Source organism: Giraffa tippelskirchi, chromosome 12 (genome assembly GCF_054371585.1).
Source record: "Giraffa tippelskirchi isolate mGirTip1 chromosome 12, T2T-mGirTip1v1.2.pri, whole genome shotgun sequence".
NCBI classification, from domain to species: domain Eukaryota; kingdom Metazoa; phylum Chordata; class Mammalia; order Artiodactyla; family Giraffidae; genus Giraffa; species Giraffa tippelskirchi.
In genome coordinates, this window is record NC_137286.1 from 1,732,248 (window position 1) to 1,751,411 (window position 19,164).

A 19,164-nucleotide genomic window follows, 5' to 3' on the forward strand; every position below is an offset into this window, starting at 1 on the left:
GGCGAGCTCATAGCCCAGCTCTGCCACGTGCCAGCCTGGGACCCTGAGTACAGGCCTGGGCCTTGGTTTCTTGCTGTAAATCGGGAAGGTGGGCCGGTGCCCTGAGGCAGGTAACCCTCAGGGCGACCCCCTTGTCCCACAGGACTGGGAGTGCAGAGGGCGGTGGGCAGCTCCCCACACCCTCCCAGCAGGCGGAAGCCGCTCCCCGGCCCTCAGTGACCCACCTGGCGAGAAGCCCGTGCAGAGGCTCCCCCTGGGGCCCCGGGCTCCGTGGGCATTTCTAGGGGGCAGGGCGGCCCCTACTTGGGATGGAGGCGCCATGCCGGTCCAACCACAGCTCTCACAGCCCAGCTCCGCCGGGCCTGGGAGAAGCAAAGGCTCTGAGCTGTGCCCATCCCCTTGGAAGCAGTCAAAGCGGCGGCTGCTTCAAACGAGCGGCTGAGTGCTGGGCGCCACCAGCCCTGGGATATGGAAGGGGGCCTCCAGCGGTCCAAGCTCTTGTGCGATGGTCCTGCCGCCCGCCTCCAGCCTTCTGAGGGTCTCAGCCCACGGGCCACTGCAAGGCCCCCAAGCCCTCCCAAGCCCCCTCCTCAGGCCTTCACCAGGGTGTGGGGCAGAGGCTCCCCGGGCCCCACCACGCTCCTCAGGTGGTGTCAGCTGGTTGTGCAAGGCTCAGGCACACCCGTGTCTGGGCGAGATCTGGAATGGTGCCAGCCGCGGTGCCAGCCCGGGCCTGGGAACCAGGCTGAGAAGCCTGGGGGTGCGGGTGGAGCCACCCCCGGCCCCGCCGGGAGAAGGCTGTGTGGTGGGTGCCAAGGGAGAGCCCTTTGGGGTCACACTTTTGCCCCAAATCTACAGAGCACATGCCCATGGGCTGGGCTCAGCGGCTTCCTGAGCCCCCAGCCCAGGGCCCACACGGACCATGTGGGCAGTTAGAGCGGTCTGGGTGGCATCCACGGTTCCTCAGGCTCAGCAGGGGCTCGGAGGCTGGAGTCGGGAAGCGAGGCATCGGGCTAGCCCAGGATCGAGGGTGCGTCCTGTTCCCACCAGACAGAGGGCCAGAGAGCAAGCCTGAGGTCCAGACACCTGACTTCAGCCCCGGCCGGGCCTCGGAGATCCGCAGCCCATCCCGCCTGGCCCACAGGCTGGGAGCCGCCTCCCACCCAGGCCGTCAGGACGAGGACTGGCCCAGGCCGCCCTCTCTGCCTCCCTGGGGTGGGCCTGGAGTGAGCGCGGCCAAGGGGCCCGCGGGCAGCAAAAGCCCCTGTGAAAGCCAGACAGGAGCGCCCTCAAGAACCAGGGAGATGGTCTCTGCATCTTAGCGGAGCAGATGTGAGTGGGGTGCCTGCAGGGGTGACTCCAAGCTTCCATACGAGGACTGGGAGGGGAGGGCCTGGGGCAGAGATTGTGTGGGGCAGAGGGCCCCGCCTGCCCACTCCTAGCGGGGCCCATACTCGCTCACCCTGCCACTTCCTCAGGCAGGACTGGCAGTGTCTCCCTCACCCCTAGGGTGCCAAAAACACTGCCCTTTGACACAGAGCCTGAGGCCTGACGCCCCACACACATCCCCACGGTCCCGGGACCAGACAGACCCACTGGAGCCAGGCTCGAGGGGAACGGTCCTCAGAGGGACTTTATGGCCACTTTCCCCAACAACGTCCTTCAGGCTGCATCCTGGACACAGAATGGGAAGCGGCTCCCGCAGCAGGGTGGGGAGCAGAGGCAGGGGGTGCACAGCACGCTCAGGGCCGGTCAGGGCCGGGGGGGCCAGCCGGCACCGTCCCTCCAGCGGGTCTCAACAGGAAGGAACAGCTCACACCGCAGCAGGAGAGCTTCAGGTTAGACATCAGGCAGCACTTCCTGGAAAAAGGAGGTCTCTGGAGGAGGAGTGGAGGCCCAGGTACTGCATGGGGGCAGGGCAGACAGACAAGCCCGGGCACCTGTCAGTGGGGCCCAGCCTTTCACGAGGGAGGAACCCAAGGACCCGAGCAAAGCCAACCAGAGGGAGAGACTTCCAGAAGGCCAGCTGACGGAGCGGGGGTGGGGAGCCAGCTGGGAGCCCAGTCCACCCGGCCCAGTGGGCGCTGGGGTCCGGGTGGGACTGGGTTGGGCAGGGCGGGCCCAGCAGGGCCCCTCCAGGCTCGGGAGCTTCCTGGCCGTGGCCGGGCCTCCAGGGCTGCCCTGTGGGATGGTCTGGCCAGACGGAGCATGGGTCTGAGCTCGGCCATCCCTCTGGGAAGCTCTCCGTCCGGACGGACACTGCAGCTCCCCTCACAGGGTGAGCCCCGCCCGCAGGAGGGGCTGGGACCTGCCCTGCCCCCAGGACACTGTCCCCACCAGCGCCCGACCACAGCGGGTAGGGGACTTACTGGGCCCGGGGCCTGGTCACCAGCCCCGCCCCGAAGGTTCTGCAGGAGGGCCACCACTTCCAGGTTCCCAGCTGCCTCTGCCTGTGGGGGGTGTTGGGGGGGCTGCCTCAGGCCCTCGGACCAGCAGCCCAACCCTGAACCCCACCCCCCACCAGGATGCACTCCCATCCACACATCAAAGAGCCCGTGTCTCCACCCTCCTTGTCCCCACAGCTCTGGACCCTGGGGGGGACCTAGGACAGGAAAGGGGACAGCCCCCCCTACCCCATGGTTCCCACACACAGAGTGCTTCCGCAAGGAGGGCAGAGGTTGGGCATTTGGGAAGAGGGGAGCTGGTGGCGCAGTCAGGGAGGACTTCCTGGAGGAGGTTGTCCCGGAGAGGGCACGGGGGCACTTACGATGTGCAGCGCGCTGCGCCCGTCGTACCCGGGCTGCCTCAGGTCAGCCCCCGCCTGCCCCCACGCCCGCAGGCCCTCACAGTCCGCCCTGGACGCCAGCCTGGGAGGAGGAGAGGAGGAGGGGGAGCCGTCAGGGACTCCTGGGAGCCCGGCCATCTGCCCACGGGCTCTCTTGCAAAGCCAGCCCCGAGCAGCTGAGCCGGCAGGGACCAGGGTCCCCAGGGGCCGGCCGGCAGCCTGGACTCTGGTGTCTGTCACCCATGGAGGGGACTGTGACTCAGGTCAAGGGCACACACACACACACACACGGGTGCTCACACACGCGTGCACGTGCACACACACCCCACCGGCTGCTTGCCGCCTGCCAGTTTCATATTTCACAATATAGCTATCCCCGGGCGGGGCCCACGGGGCGGGAGGAAAGTCAGAGGCAGCCCAGTGGTGGGAAGAGGGTCACACAGGGGCCGGGGTGGGGGGCTCTGGACCAGAGGGCTGGCCAGGAGCGGGTCTGGGCCTGCCTGCCCTGGAGAGGTAGGGGCACCGAGCACCTCCCAGGCCCCCATGGAGCGGCCCGCACCCTTCCCCCTGCTCTCAGAGGTGCCCCCTCAGCCTGGGACCGGGAGCCACGGGGCAGGGTCCACGCCAGGGGTGCCGGCTGGCTGCGGGGAGGGCAGGGCCAACCCCCGGGACTTCCTCTGAGTCAGCAGCCCGCCGCAGCAGCAGCAGCCCCCACAGGGCACGGGGTCGTCTCTAAGGTGAATCACGCTGATGCACCACCAGCAGCCCTCGGACCTGCCCCCAGGCCTCTGGTGCAGGTTCCCACACACACTCGCTTCTCGGGGAGCTGGTCAAGGGCCCCCCCTAGGCCAGCCAAGCAGCTCAGGTTGGATGACCTGCTCCCGTGGAACCTGTCACTGCCCCTCCGCCTGCCTCCCCGGCTGTCAATCGAAGAGCTGTCGAGGCCCACCTGGGGTGCAGCCCTGAGCTGGGTCACCCCAGGAGTCCCTCCAGAGCCAAGCCCTTCCTGCCTGGGTCTCGTCACTGCGGGTCACCCCGCCCCAGCCCTGTCATTGCTGAAAAGTCAGCAGGATTCGTCCCCTGGGGGACACTGAACTCCAGGGCGGAGGGGCCGAGACTGGGGGCCCATGGGGTCTCTGCACCCCACTCTGTACAGGATGGGGGCCTCTGGGCTGGATGAGACCTCGCTGGAACCAAGGCAGGGGGCGAGGGAGAGGCTGGCCGGCAGGAACCAGAGGCCGGAGCTTCAGGTCCTCGTCCTGGTGAGCAGGCAGCCACCACCACCCCCCACCACCAGCCACTCAGCCTGAGACGCGACCCTGGTCACCCACCCTGGGGGCTCTGACTTCAGCCCCGCTCCCAGCCCCCCAACCTGGCTTCCACCGGTGCCCCGGCCTCTCCTGCCTCCAACTCCCTTTCCCCACGACCCCCCTCTCTTCCTCCCTACCTGGAGGCCCTAGGCCTGGCCCGCCGCGCCCCAAGCTGGACACGGGAGGAGCTGGCCGGCACCGGGGAGGTGCACAGGGACGGCCCGGGGGGTGGAGGACCCTGGGCTGCCGCCTGCCCACCCCCCACCCCAAGGACTCCAGGGGCCCAGCTGGTGCAGATGGGGTGTAGGGGGGGCTCTTCCCGTGTGAAGCCCCCCTCCCCACCCACCAGCCCTCCCCAGCGTTTGGTTTCCCTCTCGGGGCCCCGGGCCCACCCACGTCCCAGGAAGCAAGCACAGGTGCGCCTGCGAGCCTCACCTGCACAGCTCCGTCCCCGAGTCCTCCAGCTCCTGGGGGGACAGGCAGGCCCCAGCTGCCCGCAGCAGCCCAATGACACCCCGATGCCTGCCGTGAGGAAGAGCGGGGTGACCGTCTGCCCATGGCAGCGTCCGCCAGATGCCAGCAGGCCAGGACCGGGAGCCCACCCTCGCTGGACGCACCCAGACCTGCGCTGGGGCTCGGCACTGGCCGAGCAGCTCAAGGCTCAGGCCCATCCGCGGGCACTGCTGTGGGCACTGGAAGGCCCAGCCTGGAGGACCGCCCTTGTGGAGCTCGCACACGCTCGGGCCGAGTCTGCAAAGACAGAGTCCACCAGGCCCGCACTCTGCCCTTGAGGGTGGGGTGGCGAGGAGATACCGACAAAGCACGCGGGGACAGGCCGGCCAGCAGCAGGGCCCAGCTGACCGCGGGCGTCCAGAGGCACCTGGCCTGAGCCCCACGTGCGGGGTGGGCCTCCACGGGGCTTGCGGGGTGGGGGTGGGGTTCGGCGAGGCCGGGGAACAGAGAGCCCGGAGACCCCGCAGTGGGACGCACGCCCCTTCCCCAGGGCCGGGGGAGGACCATCAACTGCACGGTCACCCCACTTCTGGGGAGCATGGGGAGGAGGAGGAGTCCCGCAGGCCTGGCCCCCAAAGCCAGCCCAGAGCCTTCCAGGGTGGGGCCGCCCCCCCCCCAGGGCACAGCAGGGCCCTCTGGGGGGTGAGACCGGTTTGGGAGGTGGGGGAGGTGTTGTGACAGCGCCGCCGGGACGAGGGGGTGGGGCCAGGATGGGGTGAGCTCACCACGCTACCCACCCACGCCCCAGGACAAGCAGCCTGGAGTCTGCAGCCCAATCAGCCCGGCCTGGGTGCCATGGGCACACCCCACAGGCACCCCACACCCTCTGCCCACTGCCAGGCCTGTTCTGAGAACCTCGGATGCCCCAGGGAGCCTGGGAAGGGGGGACTACAAGGCGCCCCAACCCCGGGCTGACCTGAACAGGATGGTGGCTTGGACTCTCCATGAGACTCAGGAAATCCCCAGCAACAACCCAGGTTCCCACAGGCCGAGAGACCCTGGGGAGGGGCCTGGGGCCTGCCTGGGAGCTCAGCTCTCAGAAGGAGGAGACTAAGCAGGACAGGGGTGAAGGACAGGGAAGCCGGGAGTGCTCAGTCCACGGGGTCGCCAAGAGCTGGACACAACCGAGCGACTGATCAACAGCAAAGAAGGATGGGAAGGAAAGCTCCCAGACACACGCTCACACAGGCCTTCACCAGCATGTGCACCAGCACACGCATGCGTGACGCAGCTCTGGGTGGCTGGACATGGGGGGGCGGGCACCACCGCCCGGCTCGCCGGTCTTCCCAGCAAGTCCTCGGCCTCCGAGGGACCTAAGCCCCTAGAGGGAGGGGCCGGGCGGCCGCTGGGAGTCTCCATGGGCCGGCAGAGCAGGCGAGGCTGACCCTCGGAGAGAGGCCAGGCGGGCCTGGGTGGGGGCAAGGAGATCCCCACCCCAGCAGAGGACATGGGACGCGTGTTCACCCGCCGGATGCCTGCGCCTCTGCCCTCGTGCTGGCCCGCTGCCTGCCCCGGGGGCCGGGCTCAGCGCCCATGACCCCCAGCTCACGTCGATCCTCACTCAGCCAGCCCTGCCACAGGCCATCCCGCAGCACGGGTGGCCCCTCCGGGTGGCCCCAGCCTCTGGCTTTGGCTGCAGAGTGGCCTGTGCCCTCCGACCCGCAGAAGGAACTGGGCATCAGGTTGCCAAACCCACTGCCCAGGGCGCCAGGGCCTCAGTAAGGCTCGGCAAGTCTCTACCCGGGTGGGAGAACCTCCCCAGAAACACTCAGGTTGGGGACCTGCCTTAAAAAGCCGGGGTTTGTCGGACGGGGCCAGCTTGGGGGACCACCCCTGAATATCATGCATGCTGAGTCCACTCCCTAGGGCACCTGTGCCCACCCTGCCCACCTGGCACTATGCAAGCTGCTCTGCAACCTGCTTCACCCTAGTGCTGGGTAGGGGGGCTTCTCCCCTCACCCTGCCCCAGCCCCTCAGAGGATATGGGGGACACACATGAGACCCCTTCTGCTTTTCTCTTCAGAAATTCCATGGCAAGGTCTTGCTGGACCTGGTGGGCTCAGCTCGGGGGTCACCTCCAGGAAGCCCTCCCTAAGCACCCTGCCCAGAGCAGTCCTCCCAGCCTGGGCCCTGCCCACGACCGGCAGGGTCACTGCTGTTACCCAGGGCCCAGGCTGGAGGTGGGCGAGGCTCCGGGAAGCAGGTGTCCGTGGTGCTCCCCGGCTCTGCCTGGGGAGCCGTGTGACCACAGGCACACAGAAGGCCCCCGAGGAGGCAGCTCTGTCCAGACCCCGCCCTAGGTGGCAACCCTGCCTGCACCCCCACCGCAGTGCCCCCTGCCGAATACCTGCCCCTCACGGCCAGCAGCAGGGGGCTGAGGCCACCCTCGTCCCGGGCGTTCACGTCCAGCCCTCTCTGCAGCAGCATGGTGACGACCCCAGCCTGGCCGGCCCGGGCGGCCGCGTGCAATGGGGTTTGACCGCTGAAGTCCTCCAGGCTCCGGTCACTGCCCTGGGGGGACGTAGGGGCCCGTCACCCACCGAGGGAAGGCGGGGAGGGCCAGGGCAGCCATGGGGAAGGGACCCCCGGCAGAGCCACGAGGCCTTGTCGACTGCAGTGAGGGGAGGAGGCCCCAGGAAAGGTGATCCAGCCCACCCCCAGGCCCTGTGTGGCCGGGCTGGTCCCCAAGGGTGGACGAGAGACTCACCAGCTCTACCAGCACCTGCAGGGCCTCCAGGTCGCCCACGTAGGCCGCGGCACAGGCCAGGCTGGGCACCAGGGCGTCCCGCACCTCATCGGCCTCCTGCAGAGGGGAGGCAGCAACACCTCAGACCCCCGCCCCTTCTCCGAGGCCTCCGCTGTACACACGTGGCCATTGCCCACACCCTTACCGCCCTCCCGGACAGGCCTGCCCCACCCTCACTCCCCAGAGGGGACACTGAGGCACATGGTGGGCCCCAGGAGCAACCAGACGGGGTGCCCTCGTGCCAGGTCTGGACACTTTGCCCAGAGGCAGGGCAGTGAGGGGGGTCACCAGGAGGTCCCAGTCACCACCGGGAGCCTGGGCCAGCTTGAACCCCACAACCCAGGCCCGAAAGCCAGCCCTCAGCCCCTTCCTGGGTGCAGGCACCCTGGCTGAGAAGGGAAGGGGCCCCGGTCTGGCCCCTCCTCCGGGGAGACCTCGGCGCAGACGGCCCTCTCGCCCCAGCACCCACATGAGCGGAGCGCCAGTGTCCATGTGCGCCTCCAGCCGCCCCTGCCAGCCCTGGGTTGCCCCACCAGACGAGCGCCACGTTCTGCGCGCTGTGTACACGCTGCAAGCACCCCTCTGGACCGCCCAGCCCCTTCCAGCCCCCTCTGGACGCCCGCCCACAAGTCCCTGCCAGCCCTCCTGGCTGCCGCCCTGAGCCACATCCGCAAACCCCCTGCCACCGGCCCAGAAGCAGGCTGTGCCTGGGGGTGTTCCGCTCCCATCCCCCCAGACCCGTGCCCACGCTGCACCTGTCTCAGACTGAGGAGCTGGGTGACCCCGCGCCCCAGCGCACCGCCCCGCAGAGAGGGCCGGGGCTCATCCTCGGCGGGCAGCGTCATCTCCCCGCGCAGGTCTCTGGCCAGCAGCTGGGGAGCAGGGGGCAGCGAGGGGGATACACAGAGAGAGCCGGGCAGCTCACCAGGGCCTGGACCCAGCAGCCCAGACCCACCAGGCGGGCCTGGCATCCCCAGCCCCCAGGAGAGGGTCCCCCCAGACCTGAAATGCCTCCATCAGGCTCCATCCCTGGGCCCAGAGCCTGACCCAGCCAGCTCCCCACAGCAGTTCAGCCCACCCTCCAGCCTCCAGCTCAGGCTCTCCCCGGGCCCTGGTGGCCTCTGCCCAGCCCGAGGGGCCAGCCGGGGAAGCACCGGGACGGGGACACCCTGGGAGCAAGGCGGACCAGGGGCTCCCCGAGAAAGAGAGTGGGGGTGTGTGGGGCGGTGTGGGGCTTGGGGGTGGTGACAGGTCGTGGGGGTCGCTTCCACCCCTCACCAAGCCCAGGCACACACCCCCCGGGCTGGCCCACCCGCCACACGCGTGCCGAGAGGTGCGGTCCCCACCGGAGGCACACACACCTCCTTCCTGTGGTCCAGGCTCAGCCCCGGCAGGCCCAGCACGTAGGCCAGCTTGGCCAGGGCCGCCTCAGACGTCATGTCGAAGCCCGACACGGTCCCGGCTCCAGTCAAGGCCTGGAGGGGCGGGGGCGCGGGTGGACCGTGAAGGAGGCAGGCGGCCAGGGCTCGCCCCTGCCCCCGCCCCAAGCCCCAGCGCCCCCGCGCCCACCACGCCAGCTCCATAGTCGGAGGTGACGGCACCCTGGAGGCAGTGGGTGCAGTTGACGATGACCAGGCCGCGCTCAGCCGCCGCCCGCAGCTCCTGAAGCAGGTCGGGCTTGGTGGGCCCGTTCCCGGAGCCGAAGGTCTCCACGACCACGCCCTTCATGGGGGGCTGCAGGAAGGCCCGGACCTGTGGGGGCGGGAGACGGGGGTGCAGGGACTGGATTCCACCAAACACGGGGACCAACAGGCTGGCCCCCGGGCAGCGGGGACTGCCCACCTCGCTCCCCACATCCTCCCTGAGCAACCCCCATCCCTTTCTGAGCGTTAGGGCCATGAACACCATGGAGAAAGGTCGGAGGTCACAGGGAGCCGGCTGGACATGAGAAAGGGCTGTTAGGGCCTCACCGAGGGCAGGGCCTCCACCCCAGCTGGGCCGCCCACCGCCCTCCCAGCCCCTCCGCCCTCCCAGCCCCTCCGCCCGACCCACAACAGGTGATGCTCCCAGCAAGGCGGCGGAAGGTGACGGGCCCTGCAGCTAAACACACCGAGCTCCAGGCACCATAGAGGCCAAGCTGTTGGCCTGCGCTAAGGGTCCACCCCACTAGCTGTGTCCCGTCAGAGCCTTCAGTTCAGTACAGTCACTCAGTTGTGTCCAACTCTTTGTGACCCCATGGACTGCAGCACGCCAGGCCTCCCTGTCCATCACTAACTCCCGGAGCTTAATCAAACTCATGTCCATTGAGTCGGTGATGCTATCCAACCATCTCACCCTCTGTCGTCCCCTTCTCCTCCTGCCCTCAATCTTGCCCAGCATCAGGGTCTTTTCAAATGAGTCAGCTGTTCCCATAAGGTGGCCAAAGTATTGGAGTTTCAGCTTAAGCATCAGTCCTTCCAATGAATATTCAGGACTGATTTCCTTTAGGATAGACTGGTTGGATCTCCTTGCAGTCCAAGGGACTCTCAAGAGTCCTCCCAGAGTCTTCAGCCCTCATCAGAACCGCCATCAGCTCCCTCTGCCTCTCCAGGTAGAAGTCAAAGGTGAAAGCTCACCTGTTCCTGGCAGCTACTTAGGAACCAGCAGACTGGAGACTGGGACCGATTGCTGGACGATGCTGGCCGCCTGCAGGTCCCGCCCTGACGGCCCAATAGCCCCCATGGAGTGAAGCCCTGGGGTCCCTACCAGGGAGGAGGGGTCCTACCAGGGAGGTGGGGGTCCCTACCAGGGAGGCGGGGTCCTACCAATGAGGCGGGGACCCCGGGGTAGAGGCGGGGTCCTACCAGCGAGGCGGGGATCCCGGGGTAGAGGCGCAGCAGGCCCACATTCCGCTCCACGCTGCCGTGCACCACCAGCCGGCCACGCCCGCAGACTCTGCGCACCAGCTCCCGGTTGACTGCGGGGACAGACGGACCGAGAGCAGACTTTAGGCCTTCTGGGGCCACGGGGGGGCCCCACCTCCCTCTGGCGCCTCCGAAGCCCCTCCCCTGCCCCCCCTCAGCTCGCTCAGGCGACCCAGCCAGAGCCAGCCCGGTGGTGGGTGTGGGATCCAGGGGGCGAGGAGGACCCTGGAGGGGAGGGGGCGAGGGGGGCGGAGGAAGGTCCTCCCAGGCGAGGGCACGGCTGCTCCAACAGCGAGAGGGCAGGGCGCGGGGTCCCAGGAGCCGGGGTCCCGGGTCTCATGAGCAGCCCGGGCAGCGGCCTCTGACCAGCCAGACTCACGGGCCCCTGGCGGGGCGCCTGCCTGGCCCCGATCCCAGCAGGTCCGTGAATGAACAAGCAAATGAGCCTTCCAGATCCCTCACCTCAGGGGAAACCTCCATCTCATTCACCCCAAAGTCTCAGGGGTAACGTGAGCCCAGCCTGCTCCCCACACCCAGGGCGGATTTCTGGCTCCTGAGCCCCGAGGAGAGTGGACGGGGGCAGTTCCTGGGGGTCAGTGCCCACCACCCAGAGAACCCCCAGGCCATCAGGCTCTCCGTGGGCCTAGAGGCGGCTGCTCTATAGGGACCGTGTCGCCAGAGCCTCCCAGTCCTCCTGCTGCACCCACAGACAGGGGGCAGGGGGCAGGAGCAGGGGCAGGGGTCTGGGCAGTAGGCCTGGCCTTGACCCTCAGGAGCATGGCATTGAGCCAGACTCCCATCCTCTTGGCCCCTCACGCGGGCAGAGGGTGGGTGCCAAGACCCCTCGAGAGCTTGTTGAGGGAGCAGGTACCAAGGAGACCCCTTCATCCAGCCCAGGGAAACCGAGGCCCAGAGCGGGGAAGGGGCTTGAGAGGCTGCCCAGAGTCAGGTGCAGAACTCAGGGGGGAATGGGGGCTCCAGGACCTCCGCCCAGGGCTCCTCTAACAGCCCGTCCTGTGCGGGTGTAACCCTGCAGGCCTCCTGCTGTTTCCACCAGAGGAATGCTCAGTTCCGTCGCTCAGTCGTCGCTCAGTCGTGTCCGACTCTTTGCGACCCCGTGAACCGCGGAACGCCAGGCCTCCCCGTCCATCACCAGCTACTCTGGAGCTTGCTCAAACCCATGTCCATTGAGTCGGTGATGCCATCCAAACATCTCATCCTCTGTCATCCCCTTCTCCTCCCACCTTCAGTCTTTCCCAGCATCAGGGTCTTTTCCAATGAGTCGGTTCTTCGCATCAGGTGGCTAAGTATTGGAGTTTCAGCTTAAGCATCAGTGCTTCCAATGAATATTCAGGACTGATTTCCTTTAGAACTGACTGGTTGGATCTCCTTGCTGTCCGAGGGACTCTCAAGAGTCTTTTCCAACACCACAGTTCAAAAGCATCAATTCTTCGGCGCTCAGCTTTCTTTATAGTCCAGCTCTCACATCCATACATGACTACTGGAAAAACCATAGCCTTGACTAGATGGACCTTTGTGGACAAAGTAATGTCTCTGCTTTTTAATATGCTGTCTAGTTTGGTCATAACTTTCCTTCCAAGGAGCAACCATCTTTTAATTTAATGGCTGCAATCACCATCTGCAGTGATTTTTCAGGCTAAAAAAATAAAGTCTGACACTGTTTCCACTGTTTCCCTGTCTATATCCCATGAAGTGATGGGACCAGATGCCATGATCTTAGTTTTCTGAATGTTGAGTTTTAAGTCAGTTTTTTCACTCTCCTCTTTCACTTTCTTCAAGAGGCTCCTTAGTTCCTCTTCAATCTCTGCCGTAAGGGTGGTATCATCTGCATATCTGAGGTGATTGGTATTTCTCCCAGCAATCTTGATTTCAGCTTATGCTTCAATCAGCCTGGCATTTCACATGATATACTCTGCATAGAAGTTAAATAAGCAGGGTGACAATATACAGCCTTGACGTACTCCTTTCCCAATTTGGAACCAGTCCGTTGTTCCATGTCCAGTTCTAAATGTTGCTTCTTGACCTGCATACAGATTTCTCAGGAGGCAGGTCAGGTGGCCTGGTATTCCCATCTCTTGAAGAATTTTCCACGGTTTGTTGTGATCCACACAGTCAAAGGCTTTGGCGTAATCAATAAAGCAGAAGTAGATGTTTTTCTGGAACTTTCTTGCCTTTCCAATGATCTAGCAGATGTTGGCAATTTGATCTCTGGTTCCTCTGCCTTTTCTAAATCCAGCTTGAACATGTGAAAGTTCTCTGTTCACGTACTGTTGAAGGCTGGCTTGGAGAATTTTGAGCATTACACTTTGCTAGCGTGTGAGATGAGCGCAATTGTGTGGTAGTTTGAACATTCTTCAGCATTGTCTTTCTTTGGAATTGGAATGAAAACTGACCGTTTCCAGTCCTGTGGCCACTGCTGAGTTTCCCAAATTTGCTGACATGTAGCACTTTAACATCATCATCTTTTAGGATTTGAAATAGCTCAACTGGAATTCCATCACCTCCACTAGCTTTGTTCGTAGTGATGCTTCCTAATGCCCACTTGACTTCACATTCCAGGCTGTCTGGCTCTAGGTGAGTGATCACACCATCGTGATTATCTGGGTCATGAAGGTCTTTTTTGTACAGTTCTTCTGTGTATTCTTGCCGCCTCTTAATCTCTTCTGCTTCTGTTAGGTCCATACCATTTTTGTCCTTTATTGTGCCCATCTTTGTAAATGAAAAGTAATTGTCATGTGATAATAAACCAAGGAACATTCCAGAAACATGCTGCCCTTTCACAGGGAGCTGGGGAGGGGGGGTGGCGCTGGGAGGTGGGAGAGGAGGGAGCTGAGTGTTGGGGGGAGGCTGGGGGTGGGCTTGGAAGGAGGGCAGCTGCCACAGCAGCAGTGAGCAGTGTCCTTTATTTTAGGGCTGGGCAGCCAGGAGTTATACCTGCAGAGGAGGGTTTGTGGAGACAAAGAGGGCCCACACCCCCCACATGACTAGCCCATCCCCCAAGAGCCCATGGGACCCGGAGTCCTTCCACTTGGGCCTGCCGGACATGGAGGGACCCTGCCCCCACGTGCAGAGGGGCCGAGAGGGAAGGGAGGTGGTGTGAGGCCCCCCGTGGCCGGGCAGGCTCCCACTCAGTCCTGACCGCGGCCTCAGGGTGCACTGGCAGACGGTGGTTCCAAGTCCCCTGCAGCCACTGGGGCCCCGCTGACCAGAGCCTGGAGGCCTGACTCCCCCTCCCCAGGGCGGGGGCTTCTGCCTGGAGAGGACCTGGGGCTCCTGGAGGCCCGGGTGACTGCACGTGCCGCAGCCACTTGGCAGGGGGGTGTCGGGACCAGTGTGGGAGGCAGCACCCCGGGCTCCCCTCCTAACACAGCTCAGCCCCTCCTGAGCCGCGGCCTCACACAGGGAGGGGAAATGCAGCAGGAAGCAGTGAGGGACTCCGCCGGGCATGCCGTGGGCAAAGCCTGCTGTTTCTCCGTACCGGACCGGGACCTGCCTGGGGCCCTTGACACCACATGGGCACCCTTGCCCCGGGCCAGAGGACACACTCCTCCGGGGATCACAGACGTAAGGGGTCCATGTCTCGCCCCTCAGGGCCAGCGTCAGCCACTCACCCGCCCAGCCACTTGCACCAGCGTGCCCTGTGCCTTGAGGCCAGCATGGGCTTGGCGTGGCCCCGGCAGGGGCCCGGGATCCAGGGTGAACTCCTCTGCACCCATGAGCGGGCCACATCCCAGAAGCTCCCCTCTGAGCCCCAGACCAGGAGTGACTCGGCCCCACGGGGCAGACAGGCCTGCACAGCGCCCGCCCCACCTTCATTTCCATTCTTCCTTCCTCAGCAGGCAGGAGGGGCTGAGTGCCACCACTCAGCACAGCCCGGAGGCGGATCCATCCACCAGCACCAGCCCATGCACCACCTCCTCCAGGAAGCCTTCCTGACTCTCACCCTCAGCAAGCATGTGCCCCTTGCCTGACCCCATACACACCTCAGACACGCAGATGTGTTCTGGGCCTCACCACCCTCCAGGGCATGTGGACAAGCAGGGTGTGATGGCAGGGGGAGATAACAGGCTAAGATCCCTCTAATGAACTCAAGACTCAGCCGCAACGCCTCCCTGCATGGTCCTTCCCTCTCAGTGTCTGGTTCTGACCCAGTGGTCTCCTCCCACCCCGCCCGCTGCGGCCCCACAGCCACCTAGCAGAGGTCCTCTCCTCCCCAGGGCAAGCATGGGGGCCCTCGGGAGGAGATCTCAGGACCCCCCAGCAGCTGGAGGCATCAGACAGCCCCAGGAGCGGGGCTGGGGCACAGAGACTCCCCTGAAAGTCCCCAGGACACAGTCACACCACTGGAACCACGTCCCTGTAAGGCCACTGAGGGGCCCAGCCGAGAGGATGACCCCCCACACATGGCCTGGCTTTGAGCCGGGGTGACCTGGGGGGCATCCCCACTCTGAGCGGCCCCCACCCCCAGGTTCTCCGCAGAGCTGAGGGCCGCGCTCCCCCCAGGGGCGCCCACAGCAGCTTGGGCGGACACGACCCTGGCGGCGGACGCCCCGGCCGTGGGCCCTGCTCGCTTACTCGTGATGTCGGCACCCACGGTGGCCAGAGGCGGCAGGTTGGGGGAACAGAAGGCCGCGAACCTGCGCGCGTCCACTTTGGTCACCCGGTTGCCCCGAAACAGCTGATTCTGGAAGAACAGGCAGACCTGCGGGGCGGGAGGGGGGCGCAGCTCATAGCCGGGAGCCCCGGCCGCCCCCCAGCTTCCCCTCACCCACCAGGCCCTGCCCCTCCCTCGCTCTGGAGCTGTCCCTGGGGCGGCGGCTCTGAACGGCACTCGTGAAGCCCCTCCCCAAGGCGGGCCCGCCCCCCAGGGCTCCTCTCCTCCCGAGATGTGAGGGAGGGTCTGGGAAATGTTTCTGTGCCAACAAGCGACAGGGCAAGGTGCAGAGGGACCAGAGCGGGTCCCAAAACCACGCCCCGAATGGCCTGTTTCTATGGAAACTTACGCACGTTCACGCGTATGTGATGTAGATGGATATACACACCGCGTCCTCGGCGTGGGACACGTTAGGTATGCGTACATCCCACACACAGAGCCCGGGAAAGCCCCCCGCGCCGCCAGCCGCAGGGGTCTGGGGCGGGACGTGGGGACTGGCTCCCGCTGCCTGTTTTCCCATTTTCTCTATGGTGAGGGTGCAGTTCACGTTCAAGGTAAAAGACGGAGCTTTAACCCTGCCGGCCGCCTCACCTGAGGCCCCCGGGGCAGGCAGCAAGCAGGCGCCCGTCCCCACCCCGCGCTGGAGCCCAGACCCCGCCCGGCCCGCAGGAGGAGGCGGTACCTCGGGGATCACGTACTGGCCAGCCAGCAGGAGGGCGCCCAGCAGGTTCTCCCGGCCGTCGTTCCACAGGGCGTGGATGGACACCTGGGGAGAGGCCGGGGCAGGCTCGGGCCGGTGGGCGCTGCCGCTGGGGGGGCCGCACCTGCGACCGCACTCGTCTGGCCCGGCCCGGCCCCTCTGCTCGCCCCGGACCCCAGTGCCCGCTGCCGGGTGCTGGCCACGCCCCACGCTGCGGGGAGCACACGATGCCATGGGACCTGTCGCTGCCCAGCCCAGCTCCCTGGTCCCCCAGGGCACCGAGGCCCTGCTCTCACGCTGCCCAAGGCAGTGCCTGGGTCAGGCAGGCAGAGGGGAGCCGGGGGCCGACCGCAGGTGGGTGCGAGGGCAAGAAGCTTCAGGCGGGGCCTCTGAGCACCGGGTCACAGACCTGCCCCCGTGTCTACTGTGGGGCCAATGCCCCAGCGGTGACTGACCCGCACCTAGCTCCCCACACCCCTACTCAGGAAGGCGGAAAAGGGCTGGACTGCCATGGTGTGGGCAGAGGGGTAGGCTGGGGAAGGGTCCCCCAGGGCCTCCAATGGAACCGCCCTGGGCTGAGCCACAGTCCTGGGTGCTCATAAGGCCTGTTGTCAGGGCAGCAGGCTGGCAGCAGGCAGGATCCGGGCACTGATCAGGCACTGACCGGCACCGGCTGAACGGAACCTCCAGGACCTGCGGGACCGGGCAAAGAGCGGGGGACCTGCCTGCCCGCTCAGCTGCCCTGCGGCCTGGGAAAGGCCCCGATCCACGCAGCCTCTGCCCAGCGGGCTCCCGGGGAGGTACCTGGGCCCCGGTGAGGATGACGGTTTTCTGCAGGTTCTCCAGCACGAAGGAGAGCACAGAGGCGGCGAAGGCCATGGTGTCGGTGCCGTGGATGACCACAAAGCCATCGTACTGCCCATAGTGGCTCTGCAGGGGTGGTGGCCAGCTCAGGCGGCCCAGCTCCACAGACAGGCACTGGTGCCCCCACACGCGGCTGGCAACACTCAGGGACGCGTGGGCAGGCCCCGGTCACTGCCTGCCGGGGAGGCCCGCTGGGGATGCAGCCACTGCCCCTGTGCTCCGCTGAACCCCCAGGGCCTCCCAGTGACACCCCTTGGCCCCGAGAGAACTTGGTGAGGGTCTCTGGGCACTTTGATCCCGGGGTGGGAAGATTCCCCATGCAATGCCTGACCTGGGCTCCTGAGCACACCCGTCAGCTGGACGACAGGTCTGGGCCCAGCTCAGTGCTCCGGAGGGCCCTTGCTGAATGACCACTGCCCCCGGGGCAGCAGGGGCCGTGGGGTGAGGAAGCCCCCCAGCCTCTCGGTCCAGTGGGAGGGCCAGGCATGCACTCAAGCAACAGACCCAAGGCACAGCCCACACTGGGAGCTGGGTGAGATGCTGGAGGTGGCAGGCATGGGGATGGCCCCTCCAGGGAGTCAGAAGGCCAGCTCTGCAGGGACACCCCCCAGCCACCTCCTACGCGGGAGCAGCCAAGGCCTCAGGGGGCAGTTGGCCTGGGCTGTGGTTGCAAGGAGCACAGCGCCGGGAACCAAGGGGCCCTAGGACTTCTCTTGAGGCCCTTTGATAGACCAAGCTAGGCGGGGCTCAGGGCTCGGAGCTGCAGGGGAGCGGAGCCACGTGGTGGACTGGGCTGCCCTCTGCTGGCCACACCGAGAATCTGCACATGGCTGGCCGGCAGGATGAAGAATTGATACTTTTGAACTGTGGTGTTGGAGAAGACTCTTGAGAGTCCCTTGGACTGCAAGGAGATCCAACCAGTCCATCCTAAAGGAAATCAGTCCTGAATATTCATTGGAAGGACTGATGCTTAAGTTGAAATTCCAATACTTTGGCCACCTGATGGGAAGAGCTGACTCATTTGAAAAGACCCTGATGCTGGGAAGGATTGGGGGCAGGAGAAGGGGACGACAGAGGATGAGATGGCTGGATGGCATCACCGACTCGATGGACGTGAGTCTGGGTAAACTCTGGGAGCTGGTGATGGACAGGGAGGCCTGGCGTGCTGTGGTTCATGGGGTCGCAAAGAGTCGGACACAACTGAGCGACTGAACTGAACTGAGGCTCTGCTCATTGTTCAGTCTCATTTTCTCTGTTTCATTTTGGATAGCTTCTATTTCTAGCTAAATAATTGTTTCTTCTGTGGCGCCCAGTTGGCTATTAACTCTATTGACTATTAACTCTATTAACTCTGAGCGACTGAACTGAAGTGGCCAGCAGTCCTAGGCGCTCAGAAAAGCCATCAGGCCCCAACTGTGGGTGCTGCTGGCTAGAGACGGGGGAGACAGCCCCAGACACGGCTGCATACATCCAGAGACAGGGGACAGGCCTCGGGCCACTGGGGCCAGCCCCCAGCTGCCAGGAAGGGTGCCTCAGTGACAAGCCTCTCTCTGGGGAGCAGGGTTTCTTAAGGGGGGAAAGTTGAGAAACGGGCCGGGAGGGCCCCCACCCCGGGAGGCAGTAGCTGGGGCCGGCGCTGGTGGGGTGCGGGGATGGAGAGGAGAGCTGATGGGGGTGGGGGGCTCTGGCTGCAGGCTAGACGGCCACTCGGTGCCCTAAACCACGAGCCCTAAACCCGCTAAGACTGCACTCCGGGGCGGGCTTGGGGTGGACAGAGAGGGGCGGACCAGGGGTGGAGCTTGTCAGTCTGCAGGGAGGTGTCTCACGTCTCCACCCAGGCCGCGGACTGGGACAAGCTAAGTGTTCAAAGCGAGACGGCCACCCGGGCCATCTCCTCACCGGAAAAGTGGACATGGGCCTCGATGCCCCACCCCCGGGGTGCCGGAGAGAGGGCCGCGGGAGCCGTGCTGCTGAGGTGGGGCCCTGCCTGCCTCCTCCCAGCCCCGCCTCCACCACCATCCCCCCCAACCCCCCACCCCTCCCCGCACTCCCTGGTCACCTCGATGGTCTGGGCGATCCGAACCCACTCAGTGATGGTCATGTCACTGGAGTCAAAGAGGGGCTGGCACTCCAGCACCGTGTAGACAACCCTCTGGTTGGGGCTGGCAGGCCTGCGAGAGGCAGACAGCAGGCACACACTCAACACCCCCTCCGTCGGCGGCCCCGTCCCCTCCGCCCAGTCAGGCACCCAGGGCCGTGGCCTCGGGCCCTGCACCTCTACAGCCCCTCTTCCGCCTGAGGCTGCAGGAGCAAGGACCATGGACCCCAGGAAGGGCCGAAGACGGGCCGGGACGGTCTGCTCCATGGCAGGAAGTGAACCAGGACGCCCCTGGGAGGAGGGCCGCAGGCAGGAGGGGTCAGTGGCCAGGAGGGTGACCCCTGCCCAGCCGGCCCGCAGGGAAGACCACCGGGCAGCCTGGGCCCCGACCTGGGAAGCAGGACCTTCACGGGGGTGGGGGGACCCTGGGGCCAGTCCCTGCCTCTCCTGATGGACTTTAAAGGGGACTGCGGTCAGTTCTAAAGCCACCAAACTGGGGGGCCGTGGGGCTGGCGTCCTCCAGCAGCTCGCTGCGGACACCCCGAGAAGCCACAACCCACTCCACTGGCC

At 65.5% G+C, this 19,164-nt stretch overlaps 1 protein-coding gene across 7 annotated transcripts in view; it reads right to left on the reverse strand.

Annotated features, from left to right (window-relative positions):
- Positions 1-1,607: 1,607 nt before the first annotated feature.
- ASPG (asparaginase) overlaps positions 1,608-19,164 on the reverse strand; it is a 32,113-nt gene continuing 14,556 nt past the window's right edge. For 2 of the 7 annotated variants that reach the window (XM_081548538.1, XM_081548533.1), the window contains exons 3-16: positions 18,556-18,667; positions 16,437-16,562; positions 15,615-15,698; positions 14,854-14,980; positions 10,198-10,310; positions 8,924-9,106; positions 8,716-8,829; positions 8,110-8,226; positions 7,316-7,411; positions 6,956-7,119; positions 4,531-4,617; positions 2,768-2,867; positions 2,370-2,450; positions 1,608-1,860 (exon numbers count right to left, since the gene is read on the reverse strand). In XM_081548538.1, the coding sequence (XP_081404664.1) occupies positions 1,840-1,860; positions 2,370-2,450; positions 2,768-2,867; positions 4,531-4,617; positions 6,956-7,119; positions 7,316-7,411; positions 8,110-8,226; positions 8,716-8,829; positions 8,924-9,106; positions 10,198-10,310; positions 14,854-14,980; positions 15,615-15,698; positions 16,437-16,562; positions 18,556-18,667 (1,525 nt within the window). In that variant the 3' untranslated portion in view covers positions 1,608-1,839. Of the gene's footprint in view, positions 1,904-2,369; positions 2,451-2,767; positions 2,868-4,530; positions 4,618-6,955; positions 7,120-7,315; positions 7,435-8,109; positions 8,227-8,715; positions 8,830-8,923; positions 9,107-10,197; positions 10,311-14,853; positions 14,981-15,614; positions 15,699-16,436; positions 16,563-18,555; positions 18,668-19,164 lie in introns of all 7 variants that reach the window. The other 5 variants (XM_081548537.1, XM_081548540.1, XM_081548539.1 and 2 more) reach the window with 5 other exon arrangements.